At 45.4% G+C, this 20,575-nt stretch overlaps 1 protein-coding gene across 5 annotated transcripts in view; it reads left to right on the forward strand.

Annotated features, from left to right (window-relative positions):
* The first annotated feature begins 2,261 nt into the window (after window positions 1–2,261).
* Window positions 2,262–20,575, forward strand: part of LOC141111116 (uncharacterized) — a 134,060-nt gene continuing 115,746 nt past the window's right edge. For 3 of the 5 annotated variants that reach the window (XM_073603135.1, XM_073603140.1, XM_073603142.1), the window contains exons 1-3: window positions 2,262–2,363; window positions 6,407–6,485; window positions 9,306–9,392. Coding sequence is in view for 2 of the 5 variants with exons in the window: in XM_073603142.1 (XP_073459243.1) it covers window positions 6,478–6,485; window positions 9,306–9,392 (95 nt within the window). In the remaining 3 variants the exon portion in view is untranslated. The remainder of the gene's footprint in view (window positions 2,364–6,406; window positions 6,486–9,305; window positions 9,393–20,575) is intronic. The other 2 variants (XM_073603136.1, XM_073603143.1) reach the window with 1 other exon arrangement.

Below are 20,575 nucleotides of genomic sequence, written 5' to 3' on the forward strand. Positions count from 1 at the left end.
TCCATAGGCATCGTTTAAAAAATTCTACAGGTTGCATGTTTAGCGTTACAGAGGAGGTCTAGGGCTAGAATTATTGCTCTCGCTCTTCCGGTCGCGGCGATACCTCACATGTTTGGTTTGACCACCGTTTTCATATGCGAGCGCTACTCGTGTATGCGTTCGCTTCTGCGCACGAGCTCGTCGGGACGGGTTTTTTAAAAAAAATTACCTCCTCTGTAACTCAAAACATGCAACCTGTAGAATTTTTTAAACGTCGCCTATGGAGATTTTTGAGGGAAAAAGTTTGACGCCATTCCACGAGCGGGCACAATTTTGAAGCGTGACGTGTTGGGTATAAATTTACTTGGCGTAACATTATATCTCGCAATATTAAAAAAAATTGCGCTAACTTTACTGTTGTCTTATTTTTTTATTCAAAAAAGTGAATTTTTTCCAAAAAAAGTGCGCTTGTAAGACCGCTGCGCAAATACGGTGCAAAAAAAAATATTGCAACAACCGCCATTTTACACTGTTCAAAAAAGAAAAAAAATGTTGACTCACTTTTATTCCTATTACAAGGAATGTAAACATCCCTTGTAATAGAAAAAAGCATGACAGGACCTCTTAAATATGAGATCTGGGGTCAAAAAGACCTCCGATCTCATATTTACACTAAAATGCAATTAAAAAAAAAAAAAAGTTATTTAAAAAAATGACATTTAAAAAAATATGCCTTTAAGCATAGCTCCCAACTGTCCCTGATTTCGAGGGACTGTCCCTGATTTGGAGCAATGTCCCTCTGTCCCTCATTCCTCCTCATTTGTCCCTCATTTTGGTCTGATCTATATAGTTGTATTCTAAATTGCTGTATTTGTCAATTTTTAAAGCCAATATAAAGGAATATTAGTGGTAGGTAAAAAGCACTTGTGGATTTGATTAACCTTTTTTTTTTTTGTTATGTCCCCTTTAAGAGGTGTGGCAGGGGCATGTCCTATTCCCCTGTTCTGCCTAGCAACATGACAGGGATCTACTGCTCCCTGTCATCAGGAGCAGTGATCTCTGTCATGTTGTAGTGAGCCCATCCCCCCACAGTTAGAATCACTCCCTAGGACAAACCTAACCCCTTGATCGCCCCCTAGTGTTTAACCCATAGCTCCCAACTGTCCCTGATTTGGAGGGACTGTCCCTGATTTGGAGCAATGTCCCTCTGTCCCTCTTCCCCCTCATTTGTCCCTCATTTTGGTCTGCTCTATAAAGTTGTATATAAAATGCACTTTTTATCTTTCAAAACGTGTTTCCCAGTGTTAAACTTTTTAACCAAGTTCTAAATTGCTGTATTTGTCAATTTTTAAAGCCAATATAAAGGAATATTAGTGGTAAAAAAAAGCACTTGTGGATTTGATTAACCTTTTTTTTGTTATGTCCCCTTTAAGAGGTGTGGCAGGGGGCGTGTCCTATGCCTACATACGTTTGCTAGTAGGTGTCCCTCATTCCCATCTCAAAATGTTGGGAGGTATACTTTAAGAGGCGTGGGCGGAAGTGATGTTTTGACATCGCTTCCGCCCAGCAGTGTCATGGAGACGAGTGGGCGCCATCTTAGCCTCACTCGTCTCCAGGCACAGGACAGAGACAGATGCGATTGCCTCCGCCGCTACCGACGGCTCCGGTAAGCGGCGGAGGGCACTGGATCGCGGTGGGAGGGGGGGGCCCTCTCCCGCCACCGATAAAAGTGATCCCGCGGCGAATCCGCCGCAGGGACCACTTTTATCAGAAAGCCGGCCGCCGCCGGCGGTCCGGAAGTGGTTTATACCTCCAGAGCATCATAAAATCATTTTATTCCTGTTTGTAGACTCCATTCTCAAAGCTGTTACACCAGCATGAGCTGTTCTGTTTTTAGCTCAGTGACCTTTCAAAGCTGCTGGCCGTTTACTGAAAAATAACTGACACTTTTCTTTTTTTTTTTTTTTTTAAACCACTTGGCGCCCAGGCCAATTAATTCTGACATTTCTCTCCTACATGTAAAAATCATCATTTTTTTTGCTAGAAAATTACACAGAACCCCCAAACATTATATATGTTTTTTTAGCAGACACCCTAGAGAATAAAATGGCGATCGTTGCAACTTTTTATCTCGCACGGTATTTGTGTAGCAATTTTTCAAAAGCATTACCTAAAATGTCACGCTTCAGTCAGGCGTCCCAATACTTTTGGTAATATAGTGTAAGACAACAAAAGGCCTCTGTAGAAGTGATTAGTAATTGTTTATTTTTCTTTTCCTCTTCAGTCGTACCACAGCGGCCATTTTTACTTCTGGAACATGTGACAGGAAGTTCTCAGGATACATCCATGATCCCGGGGTGACAACACTGGAAATACCAGTAATTGTAAGTGAATGGAAACAATGTATCATATCAGTATGTGGCGCTGTATGGGGGGGAAAAGTCCACTCTAATGCTGGGTTTACACTGATGCGATGCGGGAAATGCACAGGAATTATTGCGTTTTCCGCACCGCATAGCAATCGCACTGTGTTCATACCATCTGCTGCGGGTGGCAATTAAAACTTAACGACGCCCCCAAAAGCAGGTCGCAGAAAGCAGTGCGTTTTGTTAAAATCGGATCACATGGGTACAAACTTCCATGGGACCCGATTCCAGTGCGGATGCAGTGCGATTTGAGCCATGTGAAATGATGGGCTCAAATCGCACTGCACATAATAACATGTGATATGCACAGGAATGCGGTGCGATTCCTGTGCGAATGACATACGATGTGACGTGCCCCATCAGTGTGAACCTGACCTATAGCCGACCTAAACTCATCCATTTAACTTTCCCAAAGCAGCTACATTTAGATCTGGTTCACCCCGGGACCACACAGGAACTCATGCCGCATTCCCGTTCTGATTCCCGTGCACTCCCATGTGGTGAGATTTTTGAGGTGCAAATCTTATTGGGATGTGGAAAAAGTAGCACAGGGACTAACTATTAAAAAGAAAGCTGGTCATCAAATCGCATCGGTATCATGGTGCCTGCAATGTCACAGAACTGGCCTTTCCTGCAGCACATTGTGGTGTGTCGGCCTTTAGCCGGGTTCACATTGAGAGCTGAACTTCAGCTGAACTCGCACCATTTCAACCCGGCAATGCAGTCCGACTTTAGGGGCGATTTGACAGACATCTGTGCGGGTTCATACACAAATGTCTATTCAAATCACCCCCCGAAGTCACCAGAAGAAGTACAGGATCTACTTTTGGGAATCGGTGAGGCGCCGCACCAATTCGGATGGTGCCATTGCCGGCAGTAACCACCGATTTGTCATGTGATGTGACATATCAATTTGGATGCCAAATCGGCTCGATGTGAACGTGGGATTAAGACATCTGGTGATTGATAACTGGCACATGATTGATAAATGTCTGGTGTCATCTCCATGGCATCTGAAGGTTGGTTAGAAGCTAAGATGGCCACTTCTTTGGCAGTAGGTGATAGGAGGGTTTAGTACAGGCTTGTTCAAAGTCCAGCCCGCGTTCCGGTTTAATGCGGCCCCGCTGGTAATTTGAATATATATATCTTTTGTGACCCCCCAAAGAATCGACTCATTGGGGGGCCACAAGAGATATATACCGTATTTATCGTTCTGGCAGCCTGGGAGGGGACAGGGAGGGGGGCGGGACGAGCACCGTCAGATTACATACAGGAGAATCTCCTGTTTGCTCGGCAGCCTCTGTAATAGGAAGTCCCGTCTCCTGGGCTGGCATTGGATGACTGTTCTGTCTATCATAGGAGGCGGGACTTTGTATTAAAGAGGCCGCCGAGTGAACAGGAGATTCTCCTGTATGTAATATGTTGGCGCTCGTCGCGCCCCCCTCCCTGTCCTCTCCGAGGCTGCAGATGGGCATCTATCAGGCTGCACTGATGGCAATGGTGAGATCCCAGCAGAAGATAGTGAGAGACTGATGGATCCGGCCTTTTATGTCGTGTCAGTGTGAGAGCCCCCGAGGGCTTTCACACCGAGGCGATGTGCTGGCAGGACGTTAAAAAAACTCCTGCAAGCAGCATCTTTGATACACCGCTCCTTCACTGCTCATGCCCATTGAAATGAATGGGCAGTGCGGCCAAACCGTCGGCAAAGTGCCGCTGCGGCCGCGCTTTGCGGGTGGTTTTAACCCTTTTCCGTCCACTAGCGGGGGTTAAAAGCGCCCCGCTAGCGGCCGAATACCTCCGCAAAAACGACGGTGCAAATCGCCAGCCGGCATAGCGAGCACCCGTCCACAATAGGATGGCAATGACGTCAGAGCGTCAACCTCGCTCTGACGTCATTGCCATCCTATTGTGGACGGGTGCTTGCTATGCCGGCCGGCGATTTGCTGTTTTATACCTTGCTTATGTAAGTTTTCTACCTCCTTTTAAAAAATCATTCCGCCAGATTTACACTATGGCCAGTTTTCTTTCATGCACATGCTTTTGAGTCGAGTGTTTGGGGTCCCTGCTGTATCTACCCAGCCACGCTGCATATAGTCAAGCATTTACCAGCTGGACTTCCCATGTCGGGATGGATTTCAGGCTACTTATTGCTTGTGTTGCGGTAAGCGCAAAATCTATGTGGTGGCGGATCACTTCACCACCGAGTTCCTGTTGTGTTCATTCAAGGGCTTTCCTTTGGGACTATTTTTGGTCAAAATCATATATACAAGGATTTCCATTTTAAATCATAAGGATATCATTGTTTAAAGCGGAGTTCCACACAAAAATGGAACTTCCACTTTTCGGAACCCCCCCCCCCTCCGGTGTCACATTTGGCACCTTTCAGGGGGGAGGGGGGTGCAGATACCTGTCTTAGACAGGTATTTGCACCCACTTCCGGCATAGACTCCCATGGGAGTCTATGCCTCTTCCCGTCCCGACCGCACTGTCTGCTGGGAACACACAGCTCCCAGGAGAGAGCGGGGACCACTAGGGACGCGCAGCACGACTCGCGCATGCGCAGTAGGGAACAGGGAAGTGAAGCCGCAACGCTTCACTTCCTGATTCCCTCACCTAGGATGGTGGCGGCAGCTGCCAAGAACCGAGCGGGTTCTCGGCGTCCCCTGCCGACATCGCTGGACCCTAGGACAGGTAAGTGGCCATGTATTAAAAGTCAGCAGCTGCAGTATTTTTAGCTGCTGGCTTTTAATATTTTTTTTTTTGGCGGCGTGGGTGAACCCCTGCTTTAATTCACATTTTATTGTATGGACATCACTATTTTCTGACATCAGTTTTGATTATCGCAATGGTTCACAATCTGTATGAATTCCCTAAGAGGAGTTCTTGGGATATGGTTGCATGATTGTATCACATTTTAATTATATTCTAGCGCGGTTTTTTCTTAACATCTGCATGTGTCCACTTTGCAGATACTGAGCAGACATGGATGTGTCTTAGGCCCCCCTCTGCTCCGATTACACCCGCTTGTTCATAGGAATGAATGGACTTCCCTATCAGGTCCGCCTGAAAAACCGACAGACGGACCTGATTGTAATTCCTATGTGAAAGGGGCCTTAGAAATTACTGAAGCCACAAAAAGCTGAAGTCAGCAGTGGCTCCCTATGCTTCCTCATTAATTGTTTCCTTTAAACCAAACCTCTATTTTACCCATCAATCCATGAAGAAAATTAGCTGGCAACCTAGTAAATTCCAAGTTTCAAATACTTAGGTTACATTTAAAAGCAGCACAATACAGCCAACTTGTTTCGGCCATGCGGCCTTCTTCAAAGATGCTTTGAAGAAGGCCGTATAGCCGAAACATGTTAGCTGTATTGTGCCACTTTTAAATGTAACCTAATAAAGTATTTGGAACTTGGAATGTACCATGTTGCCAGGTAATTTTCTTCATGGATTGATGCCTTCTGAGTACACACTCCAGCCATGAGCACCAGCCCTCAGCAATTTATGAGAAAAAAAACAATTGAGCGTTGGCAAAGTTTTTTTAGTCTATTTTACCCATGCAGGTCAGGGCAGCAGGTTCACTTTGATGCCCTCACTCCCTGTAGCACAAACTCACCCTTCCTTTGCTCTCCTGCTGCTCTGTTCAGCTGTTCAGAGGTGCTTCCAGGTATGATAAAGGCACGTGACAGCGCAGGGCCAATCACTGAGCACTAGTGATGTCACATGGGGAGGACTCACAGCTCAGTGTGAGCTATGATATCAGCAACTCACGGTCATTTTTACACCTTGTGAGAGATCAAAGAAAAGTTGACCATGTGATGCTGCACTGGTTGCTTTCTCCTACATGGGCAAAGCACATGTTCACATTAAACTCCTATGCACCAGTGCAGTAACCAATGATGTCCAAACAAAGGCCATGCAAGCCAGTTTTGCACACAGTTTGCGCATGATTAGCACATATCTGTATTATATTGAATGCAACAGCAAATTTCTTTTCACAGAAGAAAAAGAGCTTCAAGCCAACCAAATCCAGCAACCGAGGAAGCCTCCAGAGATACCAATCTCTATATGAATGTTACGGTCAGTATGTGTGTTTTAAATAATTATGACTTTTTGCAGTTTTTTTCCATTTTTTAATTTAAGGCTGGGTTCACACTATGGGGTTGATTTACTAAAGGCTAATTGGCTGTGCACTTTTGAAAGTGCAGCTGCACTCTGCATGTGCAGTTGCTCCAGGGCTTGGTGAATGAGGTAAAGCTTCACTTTACAAAGAACAACCAATCACCTGCAAGGAATCTAAAAACAGCATTTTTGCTTGCACATGATTGGATGATGAAAGCCAGCATAGCTCTCCCTCATTTACTAAGCTCTGGAGAAACTGTACTTTCAAACAGGCACAGTAAATGTGACTTTAGTAAATCAATCCCTATGCGTGGCGCAGGGCATGGCAGGGGGTCCGGTGCGTCCCTGTTCACAGGTTCAGGTCCGAATTTTTGCCTGAATTCGGACCTGAAATGGAGCCAATTACGACCGCAGGACCCTTCAGCTGTGTGCTCTGCGGCCGCTCCAAAGATGTGTGAACTGGCTCCATTGAGAGCCGGCCACACTCTCCTATCATGCGATTTGAATGCGGGGAAACCCACATCTTATTCACATAAGTATGAACCCAGCCTAAAAGTCCTTATACAATTAAAATTATGGTTGTCTAGAAAGTATAGCTAATGTTCAAACTTTTTTTTTTTTTTTTAAGAGTAGGTAATGGATAAATGCCTCTTTTTTTTTATCTACACTATATTGCCTAAAGCAGTGATGGCGAACCTTGGCACTCCAGGTGTTTTGGAACTACATTTCCCATGATGCTCATGCACTCTGCAGTATTGTTGAGCATCATGGTGTAGTATGGGTCTATATTCATATAATAACTTTAGTTATTGAATTACAAGAAACTTAGTAATAGTTTTATAAGTAATAACTTCTATCTATATACAACATGTTTAATGCATGAGACATCTGCTTCATTATGCTATGGGAAGTTGGGAACCTTTGACGTTTTCTTTATTACACATGGGAAATGTAGTTCCAAAACATCTGGAGTGCCAAGGTTCACCATCACTGGTCTAAAGTATTGGGACACCCCTCCAAATCATTTGATTCAGGTATTCCAATCACCTCCATGGCCATAGGTGTATAAAATCAAGCACCTAGGTATACAGACTGCTTCTACAAACATTTGTGAAGGACAGGGTCACTTTCAGGAGCTCAGTGAATTCAAGCGTGGTACCGTGATGGGTTGCCACTTATGCAATATGTCCATCCGTGAAATCTCCTTGCAACTAAATATTCCACGCTCAACTGTTAGTGGTATTATAACAAAGTGGAAGCAACTGGGAACATGAGCAACTCAGCCATGAAGTGGTAGGCCACGTAAAATGACAGAGCGGGGTCAGTGCATGCTGAAGTGCACAGAAGTCGCCAACTGTCTGTAGAGTCAATACACTTCATGTGGCCTTCAGATCAGCACAGCAACAGCGCGCAGAGAGCTTAATGGAATGGGTTTCCATGGCCAAGCAGCTACATCCAAGCCCTACATCACCAAGTGCAATGCAAAGTGTCGGGTGCAGTGGTGTAAATCATGAAGTGATGAATCACACCTCTCTAACTGGCAATCTGATGGATGTTTTTGGGTTTGGTGGTTGCCAAGAGAACGGTACTTCTAACCCATCATTACTTCAAAAATAAAGAAAAACCAAAAATCCTTGGCTTTAGATACACTTTAACCAACCACTAGTGATACTGCAGCTATCCTCAAAGTGGTTCTAAAGACAAAGGGTTCTTTACCTAATGCATGCTCTGTATTAAGGTAAAACCTTTCAATAGCAGCTCTCCCAGACTCCCCCCTCAATAAACTAACATGAGTCTCCTGTAGGAGCATGCCCACCTGATTGCCCTCATAGAAAGTGACTTTCTATGGTGGCACTTAGAGAAGAGGTGCTGAGAGCTCAGGGGGATTGAGGGGGGAGGTTTGAGGTTGGAATCCCTGACCCCTGAAGAGGAGGTAGGGGGCTGCTCTGTGCAATACCATTTAGACTCCGTTCACACCTAGGTCTTTTTGGGTGTTTTTCTGCTGTAAGCCTCAGCTCTAAAAACGCCCAACAATACAAATCCCATTCATTTCAATAGCCCCTGTTCACATCTGAGCGTTCTGTCGCCTGAAGCAAAACGGCCATCACTCAAAGTACAGGAGCTTCTTTTTAGGCAGATTACGGGCGTTTTTCTGCTTTTTACGTTGGTGACCTTTTGACCTGTACAAGATCGCGGCAAAAATTGCAGCAAAATCGCGCGATTTTCTGCCTGAAAACGATACGCTCAGGTATGAATGCAGCCTTAAGAGAGGCCTCAATTATGCATTGGCACCTACTGTATGCACCATTGCTAAGCCATATGATCAATATTGGATAATGGTATAAAGGTGGCATAAAGCCCTTGTGTTTTTTTTTTTGTTTTTTTTTTTAATAACGAGATACAGTCTTTACATAGGCTGACCAAGCATCAAGGGTACATCAAGGGTTCATAGAACTCCATCAGGTTACACTTCTGGTAGCTCCTTTCATAGATTCTGGGACATCTCCAACTAGCAGTAGGACGACAGCTAAGTGTAGTATTTTATTGAAAAAAACCCAATAAAAAAGACAAGTGGAGAAGTGTGGTTCAAATTTTTTTTAATAAACTTTATTTTTAATACTACACTTCCTTGGAGCCCTTTGGTGTTTGCTTTTCGTACTGAGTCACCTCCTGTACTGTTGCATGTATTTTGAATCTTGAGGTCAGAGCCAAAAATGACTAATTGATAGTTGGCCGTACCTTTGCAATCTAATAATAACTGTACCCCAAAATTTGTAGGTGCCCCATAATCCAAAACCTGTCGTTGAAAGTCCTTATGCAGCATTGCAGACAGACAACAGATGTCTGGACTATGAACAACTCCAGGTAACAAACTTCCTAACAGCTCCAATTCTTGTACTTATATTGTTCAAAGAGACCCTGTCACTAACCCATGCCTATTTAAAGGAACATGTCTAGTTAAATAACTCAAATGAGCTTTATTTGTTTGCCCTTGGTGTGCTGAAGCAGATCATTTATTTTTGAATCCCCTCTGAAGCTACAGAGTCTTTCAGCTCCAGATCCATGGAACTGCTCCCTGTTCCCCGGTCCTGATGTTGGTCAAGGTCCTTGCAGGGTCTGGAGAGGCCCCACACAATTTCCACATAGTGTTAATGCAGATATTAGTCATAAACTAGTTTTCCGATCGCCCTATAGCAGTTTTACTGCTGCAGGGTGGCCGCTCTGCGCAGGATCACGCACAGTGGCGGAACTATAGGGGTCACTGCAGTCGCACTTGTGACTGGGCCCTGCCATTCTGCCGCTGTGGGGGGGGCCCAAGACCCGGCATCTCCCCCTGCACCTCTGGCTTGCCGTTTAGAATGCAGTGGGGGGAGGTGAGAGGCAGCGATCGGCAGATCTATTGTGCCTTTGGGCGGTGGGGTCTCCCTGGAGCTTGTAGTTCTCTTCCCGAGCGTCAGTGTATACAGTGGAGAGAAGAGGGGAGGGGCCTCTGACCCGGGCAGGTATCAGTTTCCCTTTCAGTGAGTCGCTCTGCTTGTACATTGCTGCTGATACATGCCCGGGTCAGAGGCCCCTCCCCTCTACACTGTATACACTCGGGAGAAGAACTACAAGCCTCATGGAGATTCCCTGCCTGTGGACACCATAGAGCTGCCGATCGCCGCCTCCCACCTCCACCAGCCAGGTACATGGGGAACCTCTTGAAGGAGGGGGGGTCAACTGTCAGGGGACCCTGATGTAAGGGGGGCTCTCTGGAGACCCTGATGTATGGGGGGCTCTCTGGGGACCCTAATGTATGGGGGGGCTCTCTGGGGACCCTGATGTATGGGGGGGAGGGGCAGGACGGAGCTTTCTACACACAGACAGGCAGAGGATTGAACACCGCACCGCACGCCACAGGATTCATCTGTATTGCATGTTTTGGATAGGATGGTGCACTGACGCACCCAAGCATTGTGAGTACCCTCCTGGAGGGATTGTTTTTAGGGCTTTTCAAATAAATTCCTGGCGGTATTATGCTATGAGTCTCCTTTCTTTCATATATGTCACCATTTGAGCGAGATAGAGATCATCACCAGCATACCCTGTGTGAGCCCTGGAGTGGCTCTAATGCGTGTTTTGACACTGTTTAGCTACTGTGTCACACGCTCTAAGGTGAGCGCATTATCCATTGGGGGTCACTGGAGAGCACTGCAGCATGCCTTAATGTGCACATCTCATAAGAAGAGCATGAGGAATATTTAGCACTTTTCCAAAAAACCAGCATGAGGATTGCCTGCTATTTGTTTGGACACTATTGTGCACTTTGATTTATATACTCTTATGAATGGCTTGAACTGAGATATATTCATTTGTATAAATTGGTTTCGGACACTTTATTTATCAAGTAGCACTTATATATATATATATTTTTTTTTAATCATTTAAAGGATTTTTTTTTTTTTCTCACATTTTTTTGCATGGTGCATGTTACCATTTTTCATAAATTCAATTGTGGATTATAGTCACTTTCTTCTTCTTTTAATATTGTATAGATTTATTATATTCTTTGTTCACGTATTTATAGCCTTTAGCGCATACAAATATATTTATTTATTACTGATGTAAGGAGGGGCTCTCTGGGGACCCTGATGTAAGGGGGGCTCTCTGGGGACCCTGATGTAAGGGGGGCTCTCTGGGGACCCTGATGTATGGGGGGGCTCTCTGGGGACCCTGATGTATGGGGGGGCTCTCTGGGGACCCTGATGTATGGGGGGGGCTCTCTGGGGACCCTGATGTAAGGAGGGGCTCTCTGGGGACCCTGATGTATGGGGGGGCTCTCTGGGGACCCTAATGTATGGGGGGGCTCTCTGGGGACCCTGATGTATGGGGGGGGCTCTCTGGGGACCCTGATGTAAGGAGGGTCTCTCTGGGGACCCTGATGTATGGGGGGGGCTCTCTGGGGACCCTGATGTAAGGAGGGTCTCTCTGGGGACCCTGATGTAAGGAGGGGCTCTCTGGGGACCTTGATGTAAGGAAAGGGGGCTCTGGGGACACAGATGTGGGGAACCTCTTGAAGGGGGGGTCAGCTGTCTGGGGACCCTGATGTGGGGGGGCTTTCTGGGGACATTAATGTAAGGAAGGGGCCCTCTGGGGTCCCTGATGTAAGGAGGGGCTCTCTGGGGACCCTGATGTAAGGAGGGGCTCTCTGGGGACCCTGATGTATGGGGGGGCTCTCTGGGGACCCTGATGATGGGAGGGCTCTCTGGGGACCCTGATGTAAGGAGGGGCTCTCTGGGGAACCTGATGTATGGGGGGGCTCTCTGGGGACCCTAATGTAGGGGGGATTCTCTGGGGACCCTGATGTGAGGGGGGGGGCTTTCTTGGGACATTAATGTAAGGAAGGGGCTCTCTGAGGACACTAATGTAAGGGGGGCTCTCTGGGGACACTGATTCAAGGGAGGCTCTCTGGGGACCCTGATGTAAGGGGAGGCTCTCTGGGGACCCTGATGTAATGAGGGGGGCTCTGGGGACCCTAATATAAGTAGGGAGGCTCTCTTGAGACCCTGATGTAAGGGGAGGCTCTCTAGGGACCCTAATGTGGGGGGGGAGCTCTCTGGGGACCCTGATGTAAGGAGGGCTCCCTGGGGACCCTGATGTAAGGGGGGTTCTCTGGGGACCCTGATGTAAGGGGAGGCTCTCTGGGGACCCTGATGTAAGGGGAGGATCTCTGGGGACCATAATATAGGGGGAGGCTCTCTAAGGACCCTGATGTAAGGGGAGGCTCTCTGGGGACCCTGATGTAAGGAGGGGATCCCTGGGGACCCTGATGTAAGGAGGGATGGCTCTCTGGGGACCCTAATATAGGGGGAGGCTTTCTAAGGACCCTGATGTAAGGGGGGCTCTCTGGGGACCCTGATGTAGGTGGTGGATCCCTGGGGATCCTGATGTAAGTGGGGGATCCGCATTCAGATATGTAACGATATATAGATAGATAGATAGATAGATAGATAGATAGATAGATAGATAGATAGATAGATAGATAGACACACACACACATATATATAATATATACATATGTATGCCCGCCAAAGTGTATGACTTTCCTTACTTAGCTGCTATTGGCTCTAGCCCGAGATCTTTTGTAGACCTAGCAACTCCCCTGGTGGGGGCCCTTCATGGTTTCTTGCACCGGGCCCTGAAGATTCTAGTTACGCCTCTGAGTATGTCTCCTTTTTTGTATTTTGGGATCACAGAATGTCCTGCGCTAACAGGGGGAGAGGGAGAGCGAAGACAGGGGAAACGGGAACTTTTTAAAAACATTTCAATGTTGTATTCCAGGTTTTTTAGAACATAGAGAGGTTTAAATGACACAGCACACAAGTACTGTGTTTTCTATCATGCTTTAAAGGATCAGGATATAACAAAATATAAATATATATCACAAAAGTGAGTACACCCTCACATTTTTGTAAATATTTTATTCTATCTTTTCATGTGACAACACTGAAGAAATGACACTTTGCTACATTGTAAAGTAGTGAGTGTACACCTTGTATAACAGTGTAAATTTGCTGTCCCCTCAAAATAACTCAACACACAGCCATTAATGTCTAAACCACTGGCAACAAAAGTAAGTACACCCCTAAATGAAAATGTCCAAATTGGGCCCAGTGTCTCAATATTTAGTGTGGCCACCATTATTTTCCAGCACTTCCTTAACCTTCTTGGGCATGGAGTCCACCAGAGCTTCACAGGTTGCCACTGGAGTACTTTTCCACTCCTCCATGATGACATCACAGAACTGGTGCATGTTGGAGACCTTGCGCTCCTCCACCTTCTGTTTAAGGATGCCCCACAGATGCTCAATAGGGTTTAGGTCTGGAGACAAGCTTGGCCAATCCATCACCTTTACCCTCAGCTTCTTTAGCAAGGCAGTGGTCAGGTTTGGGGTCTTTATCATGTTGGAATACTGCCCTGCGTCCCAGTCTTCGAAGAGAGGGGATCATGCCCTGCTTCAGTATGTCACAGTACATGTCGGCATTCATGGTTCCCTCAATGAACTGTAGCTCCTCAGTGCCGGCAGCACTCATGCAGCCCCTGACCATGACACTCCCACCACCATGCTTGATTGTTCGACCATGGCGAGGTCTGTTCTGAGTGGAACCTGTCCTGTTGAACCACTGTCAGCTCTTGGCCACCGTGCTGCAGCTCAGTTTCAGGGTCTTGGCAATCTTCATATAGAGCAACAATTTTTTTTTTCAGATCCTCAGAGAGTTCTTTGCCATGAGGTGCCTTGTTGAACTTCCAGTGACCAGTATGAGAGAATGAGAGCGATAACACTGAATATAACACACCTGCTTCCCATTTACACCTGAGACCTTGCAACGCTAACGAGTCACATGACACGGGGGGGCGGGGGAATGGCTAATGGGCCCAATTTGGGCATTTTCACTTAGGGGTGTACTCACTTTTGTTGCCAGCGGTTTAGACATTAATGGCTGTGTGTTGAGTTATTTTGAGGGGACAACAAATTTACACTGTTATACAAGCTGTACACTCACTACTTTACATTGTAGCAAAGTGTCATTTCTTCAGTGTTGTCACATGAAAAGATATAATAAAATATTTACAAAAATGTGAGGTGTGTACTCACTTTTGTAATATATATATATATATATATATACACATTTACATTTTTTTTTTTAGGGTTACAACCTTTTTAAGATCGTCATGATATGACTACATTTGAATAAATGTAGATTATTGTAAATAAGCCCTAGTGTGTTTTTTGTAGACATTTTATACAAGATCCGGTCTTATTTTCGGGGAAACACGGTGTGTGGCTATATATAATTTAATTTTTTTATAGAGTGTGTGTATATGTATGTATGTATATATCTATTCTAAAACAAAAACTAAATCTACATCCTAGCAATCCCCACAAGATTTTTACACTGCTAATTGCTAGGAAACTTACAAAAACAAATCACCTACATTATTTCCATTTGCTATGAGTTTGTAGATTTTTAAAATATTTTGGCATTCATTTTTTTTTTCTTGGCACTGTTACTCCAAAATTGACCCCAGATCTGTTCTGTAGAAGGTAAAGGTCATTGTTGTGTGGGAAGAACAAATGCTACAAGAATCTTAGGGGTAACATCACTGCAGGATGTCATATAACTTTCTATTACAAATCGGGGGGTCTGGATAAAAGTGACCAGTAGAGGGCGACAGAGTCCTCTGCGTTCACCACTTCACCAGAATAAGACACTAATTAGACTTATTGTTGAAGTGTTCAGAATACACAATGGAATTTGGAAACCAGCTGAGTACAATTTTTTTAAAGATTGTATTTTATGGATATACTTTTCAAACGTGGATTAAAAAAATGGAGCTAATGACCATAGGAGCCAATTGCATTCAAGTTTCATGACCTTTATTTTTTTGTGTTCTCATTAATCAGCCCATCAAGGTGAGAGTGACAGCGAAGTCTTCCAGCAGTGCAGACAGAATATTCCAGGAGAGGAGAGAGCAGAAGGAGCTGAGTCCTCCAGTAGAGCAGAGTATTTCAGGAGAGGAGCATTAGATAGGAAGGAGGGAGAGATGGACTGGGTGTAAATAATAGAGATATAACAATTACCCTATTCCCAGCACTCTAAAGAGGGAAAATTAGGCAATTGCTTTGTCTAATAAAAGAATGAACCAGTCAGCAATTGCCACTATCCAGATCCCCTGCAATACCAACTCAAGACACTTGTCTACATCACGGCTGGAGCTTTGTCTCTCCGATTTCAGCTATTTGGCACAGTTGTCCAGCTTTTAGAGTACTGTGGTCAGACCCCAACAGACTGGACGTTATGGGGATAGCCTGGAAGGAATCTTTGGCACTGGGTTCCAGGTGGGGCGTTTTCCAGACTCTATTATGGTTGAAACTGTACAAGTCCAGAGCCTCTGGCATTGCTAAAGTGCTTGCACTAAAGGGCACCTTTATTTCCTGTTGGTTTTTTTCTGAGAAAGTGGGTTAACACTGTGGGAGTGAATGGTGACACATCTGCCAGGTGGAGTGTTGTACATGTGCTCTTTCCCCACATACAGCATTTTCCTGCTTGCAAAGAGCCACGTGGAGCTTGATTTATACCTGCTGCCCACCAACTGTGATTTTGGTCACCTCTTGCCACCCTACCAGCTGTCTGAGTTTTATGAATACCTGAGGCTTTGCTCTTAGTTTGAGCCTGTACACTGCCTTACTATCACCTGGTTGCAACATGTCTACTTCTAGACAAGGGAGAGGATAGACAAGCTCACTTATTAACAGCTCTGGGATTACTTGTAGTATATTGATTGACTGTGCTGATGTCTGCAGCCTAAAATCTGCTTATCCTCTGCTCCAAAGCTTGGCCATACAAGAGCGAATTTGCTTAGTTAGTGGCACTATCGTCATCCTCCCACCTACCCTGGACCAGTTCTTGGTATTGTTATCAAGAATGCTACTGATGGCAAGAGCACCGATCTTCCGCAGTAGACGAAGCCTCGGGAACAGAATATTCCTCTCTAATCACTAAGAAACTTCACTTTTGTTACTCAACACATTGAGTTTGGCTCCCAGTCCACCCACAACATCTAGCACTCAGTCTTCCAACTCCTCAGACCAAGCCTTCCTTGATATGAAAGGTTTAGGATCTGTCTGTTTTGTTAATCTTTGATAACACTTGGGCAAATTTCATCTCAGCCACTTGGGTGTAGGAGTTACCCAGGACTGGAGTTTTGCTCCCTGGCCCTTCTTCATGTTTTTGCCTCCACCCTTGATGTGTCATTGCACAGATTAGCAGATCTACATCAAACCCGGTTTAATTTTCTGTATCAAGGGTTCGTTGTTCCAGTGTCTGTGGCAGAAGGATTTCTAGTGTTTTACTCCAACCTTTCCACTGTTCCCCAACCCAAAAAGGGCATTGCTGTGATCCTAATTACTCCAGACTGGCACAGACGCATGTGCTACACCACTTCCTGGCAGGTGCCCGTGGTTTTGAGGGACAGTTTAATCTCTTAAAGTGGAACTACACTTCATCTGAGCACCACAAACCAAAAATGCTGTTTAATTAATTTTTAGTATTCAAAGCAAACTCGCCCAACTTTCCATGATTCCATGCTTTATTTTGTTGAGAACACCCTCTATCATTTCTGGCCATGTCCATCTTGAGTAAGGGCAGATGATTCATGTAGCATTTACTTCCTGGACTCCACTTGCTCTCAGGCATGCAAGCAGGAGAGGGTAAGCTAAGCTGAGAAAGTCCCTCCTGAAGACTCCTGGGATGTATCGTATCATTTGCCTAGGCATGGAAACCAGAAAGTAACTTAAAAAAAGTAAATAAAAGTTTAAAACAAGTAAATATGATATAGCATATACAGCACAAGGATTAAAAATAGTCAGTGTTGATTGAGAGTGTGAAATTCTGCTTTAAGTTTCTGCTCCTTCTATTCAGTTTTGGAGGCTGTTGGCCTTCTTTGACCTTTTTATTGAAGTGATTGTAAAGTCTCTTTTTTTTCTAAATAACAAACGTGTTATACTTACCTCCTCTGTGTTTTGCACAGCACAGCCCCGATCCTCCTCCTTCGCGGGTCTCTCTTTGCTGCTCTTGACCCCTCCCTCCTGTTGAGTGCCCCGACAGCAAGCAGCTTGCTATGAGGGCACCCAAGCCGAGCTGCAGCTCCGTCTATCCATTCAGACACAGAGCTGCCGTTCAGCCCTGCCCCCTCTCTCTCCTGATTGGCTAACTGACAGCGGCGGGAGCCAATGGCGCCACTGCTGTGTCTCAGCCAATCAAAGGGGACAGAGATGGGGCTCAGGTAAATATTAGGGGGGCTGCTGCACACAGAAGGCTTTTTATCTTAATGCATTAAGATAAAAAAAACTGCCTTTACAACTCCTTTAAAATCTTTGTCTTTCCATGTAGCTCACCCTGTCTATTCTTCTGTGTGATCTGAATCTGGTTCTTTGCATTATAGAAACCGCACTTTGAACCCATTCCTTTCTCTACTCTCACCGACAAGGTGGTGTGTTTTGTAGTTATCACCTCTGCAAGGTGAGTGTCTAAACTGGTAGCCTTATCCACTAGGAACCCCTTTTGGTTGTGTATAGGGCAGATTCATAACTAGAACCCTCAGGGCACCAGTGCAAAAAACAATGAAGGCCCTGACCTAAGCCTGGGGCCCTTCCCTCCGAGCCTGGGGCCCTTACTCCTGGATTGGGGACCTTTCACGTGTTCTGCAGTGGGCCCCCTTCCTGCCCTTACATTAAAATCCCCCCTTACATCAGAGTTACCGGAGCCCCCTTTACATCAGAGTTCCCCTTAACAGTACATCAGAGTCCACAGGGTTTACCCTACAGTGCAAGGGTGAACGCTGCAGTCCCTGATGTAAGGTGGAAAGTATGAGGCAAACTGATATGAGGGAAACCTTTATATCAGTGTTGCCCTTACCTTAGGATCTCTACTTGCCCCTTACATAAGTGACCTCCCATAGAGTAACTGACTGCCCCACAGACTCTGTGCGGCCTGGAGTTGCCACACACGGACCTCCTGTAATTGCCTGCAGGTTTTGGTCATCCTCTCCCTCGCATTCCTTCCTTGCAGTTGGTTTCAAACTTGCTGGAAAGGCGGCAAGAGCTATGATGTCACCGCCCACCTGACCAATGCATTCCCGGACTGGCCGATTAGTAATCTGCGCGGCTGGGCTCGGGCCGGATGGGGGCAGAGGAAACTTGGGACAAGTGTAGTTTTAACAGGCACTTTTTTTTTTTTTTTTTACACTGGCAACACTGCTTGGGCTCGTCCCCCCCCCCGCCCACAGTGGCGTAACACCAGGCCTCAGTCGTAAGTGTGACCTTTAGGACCCTGGTAGTTCTGCCACTGGCATGGGGACAAGGTAGTTTTGAAGCCCATGGACTTGCGTCTTGCTTAAGGTAGTTTCTACCGTTCACTGCAAACCAGGACAGGGCCTTGTTTTTCCCATCCCTCTGGTTTCACTTCACCAAAAGGAACATTTTCCTTCATTGTCTGGATGCAAATTGGGGTGTCTACCTGTCAACCGCTGCTTCTTTCAGAAAGACTGATTATCTTTTTGGCATTCCGAATGAACACCAGAAGGGTGCTCTGGCTTCTCATCCCACCATCTCAAGGTGACTCAGACATAACATTGTTATGGTTTCAAGGATTGGGCTCTCCTAGATCTGTGAGGGCTGCTAGGGTTTTGGCAATCTGGCAACTGTTTCCCAGATCATCTGATGCCAGCTTCGAGGTAAAGTTCCCTCAGGTGGCTATTAAACTGCAGCCAGTTTGGGTCTGTTAGCTTTTGTTTGCTGTTGCCCACCCTTCATTTGGACTGCTTGTGGACATACTGAAGGTTTAATTATTCCTGTGTCCCTCAATGGACCAGAAAGAACACAGGATTTATAAACTCACCGTAAAGTCAATTTAAGGAGGTCTTAGCTATTTGTGTTCATGATCATGTTCCCAGTACTGCTTTGCCATACAACTGGGGCATGTTGGTAGTAGGAGAAATTATCCTGAGTTGACATACAGTTTGGCACAGTCCAATCCTCCTGTAGACAGCAGAATAACAGGTTAAAGACTTCCTGTGTCCTTCAATGGACTTCAAGAAAAGCATAGTGCAGAACACCCTATTTTAAATTCACATAGTGACAAATCTCTACCATTGGATACAGCCCAACAATTACTAATGAAAGAGTAATGAAATGTTCATTCCATCTAAAACTAGCACTGCAGATTTTAATAGATGCAGAAATTCTCTACACAAGCCAATTCGCAATTTAATATATTGGCATCAACCTTTCTAGAAGTAAAATACCCAAAAGGTCACATTCCTTCAATACAGCATTTTGGAGGCGTGCTGTGTGTGCATACATATTTCTGGATTGTGTGATTGGCTGTTTTCATAACCTGCATTGAACCACAAGTCAAATTTCAACCTTCCCCTTGCAAAAGGTGCCTAAAAAAAAAAAATTTCGACATTTGGGCCGTGTGCATGTCAGGCTGTCTGACAGAAGCAAGTCGTTCGGCCGTGTGTATGTCCAACGAGCTGGAGAACCAGCAGTCGACCGACTCCCAACCAGCGCTCTCAGCCAACGGCAGAGAGCGTTGATCGGAGTGTTCTGGCAGGGGGGCCGCCCCCCTGCCAGAACACAACAGCTCAGTGGGGGGGATTGCTGAACTAACTTTGCATGGTTAGTACAGCAGCTCCGACCGGAGCTGTCAGTTTTTTTCATGCTTGTATCACTCTCACATTGAAATCCAAGATTTAGCTTGTTAAAAGCACGTTTGCAGCATGTTAAAAATCCAAATCCCCAGCAAGTGGCTGAGGACTCAAATTTTACTACACCTCAAGGCGGGTGCCTAAGCCACCCTTATGGTTGTATTGGGCCTGGGTGCGCTACCCCATGCATTCCAACATGTGTTGCATTATTTTGAAAGAGTTGCAATGCACCTAAACCTTGGACATGTACTGAAATTAGTTCTTCACAACTCATAGAAGGTTCCTATCTGTGAGCTTGCAAAGTTGCAACATTAAAAGTAAATGGCGGCACCACCACTTGTGTGTTGCGGTAATGCACTGTAAATCATGCATTGCTGCAATGGTGTTGCTTTCCTGGCCTATAGTATAGTTTGACACTATTGCACTCCTGTGGTCCTCTCTGTGCAAGATTCAATTTAGTTCACAGTGCAGAACCTCCTACTGTCAATTTCCTGAAAAGGGATTGTGCAAAACTATTATAAAGAAAAATTCAATGGGAGTATATTAGTAATCATTCCCTGTATTAATGCACGTTCAGAGCACATATAAACCTCTGCTTTCCTTACTCTGCAGAGCTCCCCTTTAAACAGATTAGACTGACAAATATACCATAAACCCAATATAACCACATTGCTGACAATTAAAAATAAATAAATAAAAAGTAATGAATAAAAAATGTGCAAAAAAAAAATTTTGAAAAATTACTCGCATTCACTTCGATTGGATACGATGTGTGGGGGCCGTACAGAACCAAATAC

Source organism: Aquarana catesbeiana, linkage group LG10, assembly GCF_042186555.1.
Source record: "Aquarana catesbeiana isolate 2022-GZ linkage group LG10, ASM4218655v1, whole genome shotgun sequence".
Classification (NCBI taxonomy): domain Eukaryota; kingdom Metazoa; phylum Chordata; class Amphibia; order Anura; family Ranidae; genus Aquarana; species Aquarana catesbeiana.